This window comes from Acanthochromis polyacanthus, chromosome 20 (genome assembly GCF_021347895.1).
Source record: "Acanthochromis polyacanthus isolate Apoly-LR-REF ecotype Palm Island chromosome 20, KAUST_Apoly_ChrSc, whole genome shotgun sequence".
Taxonomy (NCBI): domain Eukaryota; kingdom Metazoa; phylum Chordata; class Actinopteri; family Pomacentridae; genus Acanthochromis; species Acanthochromis polyacanthus.
Window position 1 is genome coordinate 31518586 of NC_067132.1, and position 12332 is coordinate 31530917.

A 12332-nucleotide genomic window follows, 5' to 3' on the forward strand; every position below is an offset into this window, starting at 1 on the left:
AGACAGTGAAAGGCTGCACAGAGATCAGGGATTCAGAAAACTAAACTCAGACTTTCTGTTTCAGATTCTGTTAATTTGAAAGAAATGTTTAACGCGTCACGTGACTTTTCTCCACAAAACGAACCAATCACCACTCAGCGCTTCAGTCAGCAGGTCATTTTAATGCAGAGCAATGAGGATTATTTACATGTTTGACGGTAAAAAGCTGCAGCTGCAAACGATGTAAGACAGGAATGCTGGTAGAAAACTGTTAAACGTGTGTCAATGTGTTTATTTTACTGATGAATGCAGCTGATTATTGATCATTTATAGCTGCACATTAAAGCCGTTAAACTTTAAACTTCAGCAGCTGAAGTAGGTTTCCATGGCAACGTGATGCATCCACTGTGTGATGCTGTAACAGCTTCATTCAGTGGTTTTAATAACGTACCATGGAGATCAGTTACCATGGAGATCTAGCTCCTCAGCATCAGTTGCCATGGAGATCTAGCTCCTCAGCATCAGTTGCCATGGAGATCTAGCTCCTCAGCATCAGTTACCATGGAGATCTAGCTCCTCAGCATCAGTTACCATGGAAATATAGCTCAAGCCAAAGTAGTATTTTGGGTGGAATAAACTTTCTAAACGTAGTATTTGGACTGAAAGTACTATTATAGTTGGAACACACAGTATTCTAATGGTGCTGCTGGGTGTGGTGATGGCGTCCGTGTGTTTTCTGTCCGTCAGGGATCTGAAGAGTAAAAACGTCATGCTGCGTTCAGACCTCACCGCCGTCATCGGAGACTTCGGCCTCGCCGTTCGCTTTGAGCCGGGAAAACCACCTGGAGAGACGCACGGACAGGTGAGAGGAGATCAGAGCTTCAAACTCCGGAAGCTGCTTCACGTGTTTCGTGTGTTTCATGTGTTCCGTGTGTCCAGGTGGGAACCAGGAGGTACATGGCTCCAGAGGTCTTAGAAGGAGCCATCAACTTCCAGAGAGACGCCTTCCTTCGAATCGACATGTACGCCCTGGGCCTGGTGCTGTGGGAGCTGGTGTCCCGCTGCAAGGCTGCCGACGGTAATACACGCCTAAAACACGTCTGAAACACATACCTGAACAACACGCCTGAAACACACGGCTAAAACACGCATGTTCAGTATGCTGGTAGAAAGTCCACATTGTGTTAAAGTGTGTCCTGTATGGACTTCAAGGACCTGGAACTCTGGAACTATTCCCAGTCTGAAGGTAGAACTCTGATCATTGATGAAGTTACTGCAGATGAAGATTGTGAAGCAGTCAGGAGGAACAGCTGGTTCTTGGTAGAGTAGCTCCTCTGCTGGAGGAGGTTTGTAGCGTTGCTGCTGATGATGTGGACAGGAAGGTGTTGCTGTGTTGATGAATCCTGGTCGTGTTGTGTTCAGGTCCGGTGGACGAGTACATGCTGCCGTTTGAGGAGGAGCTCGGTGGGCATCCATCCCTGGAGGACCTGCAGGAAGTCGTGGTCCACAAGAAGATGAGGCCGGTCTTCAAAGAGCTCTGGCTCAAACACAGCGTGAGTGAATGTCCGCCTTTATTCCTGTAACACTCCATCCTCCTTAGTGTGGACCATCAGACCAACATCTTGGAGAGATCTTCTGAATTTCTTTATTTTAAATAAAGTAGTTACCTGTACCTACCTACCTCATCTGACCAAAGAATGTTCTCCAGCATCCATCAGGCTTCTTCTCATGTTCTTCAGCAAACCTTCATGTGGAAGTTTAGTTCTGAGCAGCAGCCAGGTTTAGTTCTGGTCCTCCGTCCATAGAGGCTGATGTTCTGAAGGTTCCTTCACACTGTCTGAGCTTCACACTAACTCTGGTTTCCATGAAGAACCCCTGAACCAAGTCTGAAGCAGCTGATGTCTGTTTTTACAGCTGGATGGAGAAAGTAGTTCACTGTCTGTGGAGTCATTTTAGGAGCTCTGATTAGTGGAACTATGACTCCTTCTAGACCTCCTGATTAGTGGAACTATGACTCCTTCTAGACCTCCTGATTAGTGGAACTATGACTCCTTCTAGACCTCCTGATTAGTGGAACTATGACTCCTTCTAGACCTCCTGATCAGTGGAACTATGACTCCTTCTAGACCTCCTGATCAGTGGAACTATGACTCCTTCTAGACCTCCTGATTAGTGGAACTATGACTCCTTCTAGACCTCCTGATTAGTGGAACTATGACTCCTTCTAGACCTCCTGATTAGTGGAACTATGACTCCTCAGATGTTTCGCTTCTTCTGTTCAGTTCTTCTCCATGTGGAGCCATGATGCAGACACAGATGGAACCAGTCCATAGGTCCAGGACTGAGAAGGTTCATTTTAGATCCGTGTTTATCAGGTTAACTCACAGCTGGACTCTGTTTGGTTCTCTGAGTTTCTGAAGTGTTTGTTTTTTAAAGTTCATCAGAGGAAACCCTCCGTTCAGCTTCGTATTAATTCAGTTATTAACATTTAAAATCATCTGGCTTCAGAGGTAACAGAGTGAAAAGTGTTCTGAGGTTAAGTTCTCACTGTTAGTTCCAGCAGGTGTCCTTTTTTAGTCATCTTTCAGAAGCAGTTGTGTTCTTTAGTTGTTTTCCAGCGTTTGTGTTTCCGTCTGCAGGGTCTGGCTCAGATCTGTGAGACGGTGGAGGAGTGCTGGGATCACGACGCTGAGGCTCGTCTGTCGGCCGGCTGTGTGGAGGAGAGGATCTCACAGGTCCACCGCCTGGTGGCCACCATCACCCCACCTACCTCCGACCACAACGCCCTGCTGGCGTCCACCATCCCACCCGTTCCCATGGTAACCAATGTCGACCAGCCGCCCAAAGAGTCCAGTATATGAGGAGAAAGAAACAAACGAAGAGCAGAAAACCTGCTGCTTCTGGAGCGTTCCTGATGTTAGCGCTGAAACATTCACTCACACACACACACACACACACACACATGTTTGTTTTTCTATACCGGTGGGGACTTACCATTGACTCCCATTCATATCTAACTCCTAACCCTAACCCTAACCCTAACCTTAACCATCACCAAATCAATGCCTAACCCTAAACAAACGTTTTTGCACTTTTACATTTTTTATTAACAACAATATGGCCCAGAAAACGGTGTTGCCACCCGTGGGGACCTCATTTTAGGTCCCCACCGTAAGACAAGTCCCCACCTTTATAGCAAATAGTCAGGTCAAAGTCCCCACCGGTATAGCAGAAACAAGTACACACACACACACACACACACACACACACACACATCATGTTTTCTCAGTGGAATTTTAAACCAGAAATGCGGTGTGAGAGCAGCTGCTATTTTATCTCTTTGGACTTGTTTTGTTGTCTAACTGTCCTCCTCCTTGTCTTCGTCCTGTGGGACAGACAGTACCAGCACACGTCCTTGTTTTCCTCCACCTTCCTCTCTGACTCATTCGTGTCTTTTTTAGCGGGAAGCAGAAAGGCATTCAGGTCCGACTCAGTGAATGCTATCTCCAGGTACCTCAGCGACCACTTTCCTTACTCATTTTTTACCGTTCTTCAGGCGTATTCTTCCTCTGCTGTTTTCTTCTCCATATCTGGATTTTAACTTCCTACCTGGACACTTTGCAGCGGCGTCTCCTAGCAACCATCGGGCGACTGTTGGGACATTTTCTTTTTTTACTACGATGCTGCAAAACCCGAGTAGGAACACCAGGACTGTTATCCAGCAGCAGACACCGACAGCAGGCTTTCAAACGTTGAGTTTTTCTACTTTTTCTGGACTCTTTTGTTTGTTGTTGCTCTCCTGCGACCACATGTTGCTTTTCACACGACAAACCTTCGGATCCAACGGGTTGCATCCAAAAGACGGGAAACGTGACGGGACGGAAGGACGAAGGCTTTCAGTGCGGAAGTTTGCTTTTTCTCTGGCTTCGTGTTCAGCAGGTTGAACGCTGAGGGAACTCTTGGACTGGTCAGGAACCAGGAAGCAAACGTCTTGCATGCAGAGATTTGATTGGCTGACTGCGCTCAACCACAGCATTATGGTTGGAATGCAACTTCTCAGGTAACCAGGTGTACGGGGGGCGGGGACATGGGGACGCCGGCCGCAGTTGTCCACGGTCGGGAATGGGGGCGGGGCTAATGGAAGCCTTCAGTGGGAGGGGCTTATCTGAGGGTGCTCTAAGCCTGTTGGCGTACATTTGTAAGGTGCCCAAACAAGGGAAACACGTGTTCCCCGAAAAATGGTGCAAGACCTCAACATGCATAGAGTGTTTATGCATTCAGGTCAGTGTGAGAGTGTGTGTGAGTGTGTGAGTGAACGGTCACATGGTGTGACGGTGTGTTCTTGGTTTGGTGTGCTAGTCTACCTGCTGATCCTGCGGTCATTCCGTTGAGCAGCAGGAGGTCAGTGGGAGGTCTGTGTCCTTTGACCTGCTGCCCTAAACAGCGCCGCCCTGTGGCAGAGCTGCAGCACTGCAGAAAACCTGCACTTCTAGAGCTTGTTTTAAGCGTGACATGTCCGTACGGCTCGGTTTTCCGTCATTTTAGCCACGCCCCCTCACTCTGCCCTCCTCCAGGGGAACATTTCCGTGAAGTTCACCTCCAGATTTCTCCACCAATGCAGCTACAGAACAGGAGCTTCTAGCAGCAGAAATCCAGACTTTTGTAGGATTCATCACAGAGATCGCCGTGGTAACCGGGTTATGAACTGTTTATGGCGTGAATTTAAAACTAGCTGCTGAAATGCTACTGTTGGGTAAAATGCCGTGTTGTAAGTGGAGTTAACCCTTAAAAAGCCGGGACCGCGTAAACTCGTTCACGCTTACTCGTACACACAGCCGAAACCGAACATTCTCGGCTCAACACGTGTGACTTGTTTATGATTGCTAATTAACATAAAATATGCACACACCCGTAGGTTTAAGTCGATATAAACATTGGCCTCAAATTTGCTTCTTTCAAACGATAAAGCCGTATGAGCCCTTATAACGAAGCCACAATTACGAAGCTCTTATCGGGGCCGCGTACGACAATGCGACCTCGCAAGACTTGATCGATATTTTTATGGATTAGGTGGTTTTAGTATAAGTACTTCTCCAGAAACATGGCCTTCATGCTAGGTGTGTTTTCCAGGGTGAGATAGCTGGCCTCACGCCCAACCCCCAACCTGGAGGACCAGGGTGGATTGCCTCGAATGGCTAACGGTTATTCACCAAAACCGGGTGTTACAATCAGAGTTTTCCTTCTCCTAGACGCGCTGCTGTCCAAAGCTAATGAGCCCCGTCTACCCATCGCCCCTGTAGTTTAGCCTGGAGCCGAATGGTATCCAGTTTCCATGGATTGCCACGGGGAGGCACTACATAGGACTTGTTGTGGAGAGGCTGTATACTGGCAGAGAGAGACTTACGCACTGGGCTCTCCTTTTCACTAAGCTGAGCTAGCTAGCCAGTGGTGGAGCTGAAAGCGAGCTACACACTAGACGCTCACACTGGTCCCAGATCTCCCAGTCTGAAGCTGCTCTGGTTGGGTCAAAGGTCACAGGTCACCTCCTCAGTTTCCTCTCTGCTCATCTGGTTTCATTTTTCCTTCAACCGGGACCAAAAGCGAGGCGGCCGGCAGACAGAAACACAAACCAAGAACTGTGTGGTTTTCTTTGTGTGCTTTTGTTTTTGTGTTCTTCTGTGATGCCATACATGTAACAGTGAATGTCTACGATGCTGCTGCTGCTGACCATGATGATGATGATGATGATGATGATGATGATGGTGGTGGTGATTCAGACTCAAAGATGAATATATTTCTGTAGATCTCTTTTTATTGTTAGTTTTACTTTGGCTGCATTGAACACATGAAACTCCGTGTGGTTGTACGAAGTCGGCGTTGGAGGAGCGACGAGGAACAGCACCGGCTAATAAAGGAGCGGCAAAGACAGAAGCTGGGAGATGAACAATGTGGGACTCGGTGGAAACAATACTGCTCAAGAAGCACAGATCACCTCAATACAGCAGAAATACCTCAGAAGACTTTTCTACGAGTTCGACTCGTGTTTCTAGATTTTGTTAGTTACTTTGAAGACTTGTAGTCATGTGATATTTGATTGATTCTGTTTTTGTTTTGGATGAGACTCTTTGATTCGAGAACTTTGTGTTTGTTCATCAAATGTCCAAAGTGATGAAGAAGAAATGTGAGCAGGTCCCTCAAACCTCCATGCTGGTTTTACTCAGATCTGACATCAGAAACACACCAGGATGGGCGTCACTCCTCCACCACCCTGCACTCTCCTCTGTCTCCTCATCTCCTCTGTCTCCTCATCTCCTTTCCTTATCTCCTATCTCTCCCCTTGTGTCTAATAGTCTGCTCTGCCTTCTACTGTTTCCTGTCTTCCTCCTCGGGCCGATCAAGATTTGTTTTTGTTTTTTACCCGATTCAGTCTGGAATCCCAATCTGACACCATTTACCTGATAAGACGCTCTTGTAGAAATCGTCCAGTTAGAAAGAGCTCCTACGTTTTCTGCCGTTGTTTTTACTCTCTGGTGAGTGAGATAAGGAAGAAAAACAATGAGACAAAATGACACAACAGAGACACAAAAGATAAAAAAACAGGACACAAAATGACAAAAATGAGACTCAAAATAACAAAGACAGACACAAAATGACAAAAACAGACACAAAACGACAAAAACGAGACACGACAAAAACACACAAAACGACAAAAACGAGACACGACAAAAACACACAAAACGACAAAAACGAGACACAAAAGGACAAAAATGAGACACAAAAGGACAAAAATGAGACACAAAACGACAAAAACGAGACACAAAACGACAAAAACACACAAAACGACAAAAGCAGACACAAAACGACAAAAGCAGACAAAATGACAAAAACAGACGCAAAATGACAAAACAAGACACAATTGAATGACTTGAAAGTGACAACAAAGAGCCGAAATCACAAACTATAAAGAAGGTTGTGCATGTGATCATAGTCCAGCTGTAGTTCCTGGTTGTTCCAGCAGGTGGAGCTTCTTCCTGTTTGATCCTGTGGAGACCAGAGGAGGATAAAGCAGAGAGCATTGTGGGAGTTCAGCTGGTAAAGGGGCACCATGACAAAGACTTCTGTTCTACTTAATGACCTCCTGAACCAGGTGTTTCAGACAAACTGAGGTCATACATGGTGTTTTGTTTTTTACAGAACATTTTAGCAGAATAAATCATCCATCTGTTGACTCAAACAGGAAAATCAAAGCAGGATAAATGCTGCTGAGTTTGTGTTCTGTAGTTTTGATTGGTAATACAGCAGATTAAGACAATATTTCAGCGTTTTTGTCCTGCCTCATATCATGTTCTCCCTCTATAACCCGTTCATGTTTGTGCAGATGGGATCAGTTAGAAACGCTTTGATTGGTCCGGATCTTTCAGATCAGATCAGGACATCCCTAATTCTTACTTTCCTCTCCTCGTCTTTACAGTCTTCATCCTTTTTGTGTCCTTTTCTTCGTCTCTTCTCGACTCTTTTCTAGTCTTCATCTCCTCATTTTGTCTCCTTTCGTCTTCCATCTTTCTCCTTCCCTGTCACCTTGTTTCCTTCCTCTATCCTTCCCTCCTTTAGTTCTGCTGTCTCCTCTTCTTCCTCCTCTTCATCTCTGGCGTGGCGCCTCCTTCATTCCTGCCTTTCTTCCCTTCTTCGCTCCTTCCTTCCTTCCTCCTTCCTTCCTTCCTTCCTCCCTCCTCTCGCTTCCTTCTTCCTTCAGTCCTTCACATTGGTTCTGATTGTCCCAGCAGCTGATATTTGGATCTAGATACCTTCAGAATCCCTGACTGCCTCTTGGTGAAGCTGACCTGACCTGCCCACATTTGATTCTGACTCACGCTGGTCTCAGAACACTTGTCCTCATTTCAGGGCTGATCCCTGTGGGACACTCGACCTCTTAGACCGAGCCGAGTGGTCGGGATGCTGACAGACGAATGAAGTGAGGGACGGCAGCAGCAGCCCCGCCCAGATCCAGGTGTTTCCAGGAACATATTACCTCATTAAAGCCTCATGAAAGGTGGAAATGCTGCTCTGGGAAGGCAGCGGTCGGCGGCGTTGGTGGGGAGACTCGGGCAGCTTTATCGAACACGACGTTGTTTTTTTACAGACATCTTAGCTCCAGCTACCAGGAGATGCTGCTACAGCCAGCATTTAAAGGTCAGAAAGACAGCTAGCATTGTTAGCATCCCACAGTCACACCACAAACCAAGAGAGGGGGACCAATCTGTTGTATGCTAACAATGCTAAAGCGCCCTTTCTGACCGAGCCACGTGCCAATGCAGCCGATATTCCCCCTCATGATGTGAAACTGGTACAGGACATAACAAATCCACATCTAATGTCAGTTTGTGTCCATAGAACCACTCTGAAGGGTTTTCTGTCCTGCGTTCACTGCAGAACCTCTACAAGGATTTGCTCTTGCGGCGTGTTAGCATTGTTAGCATTGTTAGCACTGTTAGCACAGCGCTGGCTAACAGAGCGACTCCTCTAAAGCAGAGCTGATGTCTGAGCATCGGTCATGAAGTCTAAAGATACGGCGAGCTGTGAAGAGTCACAAGGAGCTGCTGAGGACGGAGACGGATTTAAAATACGTGTGAAATGTTCGCTTGATCAATCAAATAATTTCCAGGATATATGGTTTTTTTAATGTCAGTGTTTTTTTTCTTACATTGAAATTTGAGGCTGTTTGAACAATAATATCTCAGAAACTTTAAAAGAGAAAAACCGTAAATTCTCCCTGTTATTTCTCATCACATCATTGATTTAGAATCTACAATGTTGGGCAAATAAATCAAATAATTCCTGATTTTCATCCTGAAAAAAATGAAATTTCAGTGTGAAAAAAGGTGGGTCGACGGGCAGTTTTATCACCAAGATTTATCCTGGAAAGTATCTGATATCTGAATCTAAATTACTCAGATCGCTTTTTAAATATCTATAGTTTATGATGAAACCGAGATGGCCGAGCAGAAAGTCGCTGATGATTATTGATCCTGTGAAGGTTAATCTGCAGGTTACCCAGAGTTCTGACAGCGTATGTCAGTGGGTCAGAACGAGGGAACAACAAGCAGCAGTAAATGCAATAAGAACATTTGTTATCGTTCCTAGAACTAACTGAATGCACAAAAACTGAACATGACAGGCATCAGCTGTACCTAATAAAGTGGACACTTGGTGCATCAGGGGCAAATGAAATCAATGTTGGATACACTTTAGAAATAAATAAAACTGGTCCAAGGCAGTGACGCTCTTTAGTTTTATATCCACATTTCTTTTAATCCAGCTGTTAGCCTCCATGCTAATGAGCCTGAGCGAGCAGCCAGCGTCTGTCCGGGTTCCCGCTTTCACAGCATTTCACATTTTACAGTCTGGTTTCCACCGATTGTGAGCAATTCTTCCATTTTTGTGGCCAGTCAAGTGCCTGTAAGGAGAAACCAAGAAGTCGGCACTTGTTGGTTTCTCCTCAACGTGTCAGGTGGTTTTACTTTCAGTCAGTTAGCCTTAGCTAGCAGCAGAGGGACGGACAGTGAACCAAACCACATGAAACCTTCCTCCTCCTCAGCTGCTGCCGTTTGTGACTCGGTGCAGATTAACCATCAGCTCTTCATCCCGTGGTTTTACCTTCTGCTTCCATTTTCCCAACAACAGTTGGGAGAAAACACAACCGTTGTGTTGTTGCTGATTAAAGAAGGCCATGTTACCTGCACGTGGTTACTGACCAATCCAAACGCAGCATTTCAAATGTGACTGAGGCCTTCCATTGGTCAGAGGAGGGGGTCACGGCCACTGACTGTATGTAAAAGATGGACGTAGCTTTTAGTTTGAGATTTTGGCCCTCAGCATTTCGATGTTTTGAATCAGACATTAGGAGCTAGAGCTGAGAACTTGAGAACATGCGGTGTCTTTATTGTATGTTCTCCTATAAATGGGACCATAATTTACTAGAAGAACAACATTCTGTATTGAGAAAGTCTTAAAACTAGTGACTGAAACCATAAAGTCATTAGTAAAATGCTTACAGAGGTAATAAATCAAGTGAGGAGTAGCTCATTTCTCATCCTTACTGACATGTTATTCCCACCTGCTGGCCGTTGGAGAGAATGCAGGTTTAAGATCATTTTAAGTCTGTCTTGTGCCTACAGACTTTGGTCAAACTGAACAAAGTGCTGCCGTTTGTCAACCTGGATGAAAGGAGTAGTATTCCCATGACTGAAGATGGTCGCCTCCTGTTTTGACTCCCCGTCCCTGACGTCCACGTAGCGTCCATCCATGGACAGAAGCAGTGTGCAGCTCTTTCAGAAGCCTTTCCTTTATGTTCTGTCTGAACTTACTGTGGCTGCTGCTGCCTTCTCTACCCTGATAACACCAAGAGGCAGCGTGCTTCAGAACGAGGTTAGATTTACTACAGCTTTTCTCTCAGATCTGTTCTCATGGAAAACTACTGCGAGGTGCTTCAGAAGAACCAACTGAACTTCTTGAAGATGTTCCACCTCTCAACCAAGAGGTGCTCCAGTTCTAACTGATCGGTGGGGAGTCTCAGGTTTTTTCTGTCACCTCCAAAACACACGGTTAATGACTCGCATGACTCACGGTGTGCATTGGTACTGAAACCGCCCGGGGAGGGATGACTTCAAGTGTTGGGCAGTTTCACTACGATTCATAACTTAAGTCATCCCTCCTCGGGCAGTTTCAACATGATTCATACCTAGATAGGAATGAACTAAGGTATGAATCATGGTGAAACTGCCCGAGGAGGCAGGTCTCAACATGTAAATGGTGGAGAAACTGCCTGGGGTGGGATTACTCCTGGTGTTGATGGTGGTAAAACTGCCCGGGGAATGGATGTCAGGACTGTGTACCTGGCAGGTCGTGTGAGGTACTCGTACCACAGTTGTGAGGTCCCTCCCCAGGCAGTTTCACCACCATTACACTGTGAGTCTTACGTCATAAAGCCGTGAGCCATGCATTTGTGGGCGAGAATAACCTCCTGGGACTCCCCACCAGACAGTTAGAACCAGGGAAACCTCCTGGACCAGCGTCTTCAAGAACCAGAAACAGAAGTCCGGTTGTTTCTACTGGAGCTCTTGTGATTTCCATGACTTTGATGGTTGAATCTTCACAGATGTGAAATCATATTTACCACCTAGTTTCCCCCAAAATAATGTGGTTATCAGGAAAAAGGATCTCACCTATTACATGTCTGCTGAGGAGAGAACGGTCTGTGCGGACTTCAGGGACTCTTTCTAACACAAAGTGAAACTGGACCTTTCTAAACACAGTTACCTTAGAATGGGAGGCGACCATCTTTTCCAAACCCAGTCCTCCATTGAGATGACTGAAATGTAAACCTGGTGCTTCTAGCTCAGCTGTAGAACGCAGAGACAAACTACCGACTGAACCGATGCTGGAACAAAGAGCTCAGAGCTGCTGTTCACTGCTGTAAAACAACGAGCCCTGAGTTCTGGAGAGAAGCGGAGTCTGTCAAACCAAGAAATGTGTCTGCAGGCATCCAGCAGAGCAGATGGAGGGCAGCAAGGAGAACGGTGAAGTGAAGGAGGTCCTCCAGGTGCTTCTGAGGTCCCAGTGGCCGTTTCTGTTGTCTTCTGGTCATTGTGAGAAGCAACGATCACTGGAACGTACGTGTTTCATTTGCAGCCTGATGAAGATCCCCTTGTTAGGAATGATTTGTTTTTTATTATTATTTTTATTGTGGTGGTTTGTAGAGAAAAAACTCCAGTCATGGAGCTGTTTCTGCCTAGAAAAAAGTGTGTGTGTGTGTGTGTGTGTGTGTGTGTGTGTGTGTGTGTGTGTGTGTGTGTGTGTGTGTGTGTGTGTGTGTGTGTGTGTGTGTGTGGTCTCTCTTTTCTTATCTACTTTCATAAACCTGTTGTATATCTCTCTTTCTATGTATTATCTTCCTCTCTCCACCCAGTGCCACGATCATTATTGTATGAATGAATGTAGTTCTAGTCCTCAGCGACGACAAACACACACACACACACACACACACACACACACACACACACACACACACACACACACACTGTTCGTGAAATATAAAATAAAAGTCACTGTAGAAAAAGAAGGTTATTTCAGTTGGATCTTTTGTATCTGAAATAAACGATAAATCCTGTGAAATCATTTTACGTGGACCTCTTTTTTTTCAAACTCAGTCCAAAGACAGTCTCAGAACAGTGGAGCAGGTTTTCTTAAAAAGTCACAGTAACATCCTGGCAGCTGATTGGTGTAGAACTGATGACGTCACTCTGCGGTAGAACGTGAGGTTCATATTAATCCTCTGTATTTGTGGAGTGTTTCCT

General features: G+C 45.8%; 1 protein-coding gene across 2 annotated transcripts in view; it reads left to right on the forward strand.

The window, feature by feature from the left end:
* acvr2ba (activin A receptor type 2Ba) overlaps nucleotides 1-12153 on the forward strand; it is a 38343-nt gene extending 26190 nt beyond the window's left edge. For both annotated transcript variants that reach the window (XM_051940619.1, XM_051940620.1), the window contains exons 8-11: nucleotides 727-841; nucleotides 919-1057; nucleotides 1402-1532; nucleotides 2619-12153. In XM_051940619.1, the coding sequence (XP_051796579.1) occupies nucleotides 727-841; nucleotides 919-1057; nucleotides 1402-1532; nucleotides 2619-2840 (607 nt within the window). In that variant the 3' untranslated portion in view covers nucleotides 2841-12153. The remainder of the gene's footprint in view (nucleotides 1-726; nucleotides 842-918; nucleotides 1058-1401; nucleotides 1533-2618) is intronic.
* The last annotated feature ends 179 nt before the right edge of the window (nucleotides 12154-12332 follow it).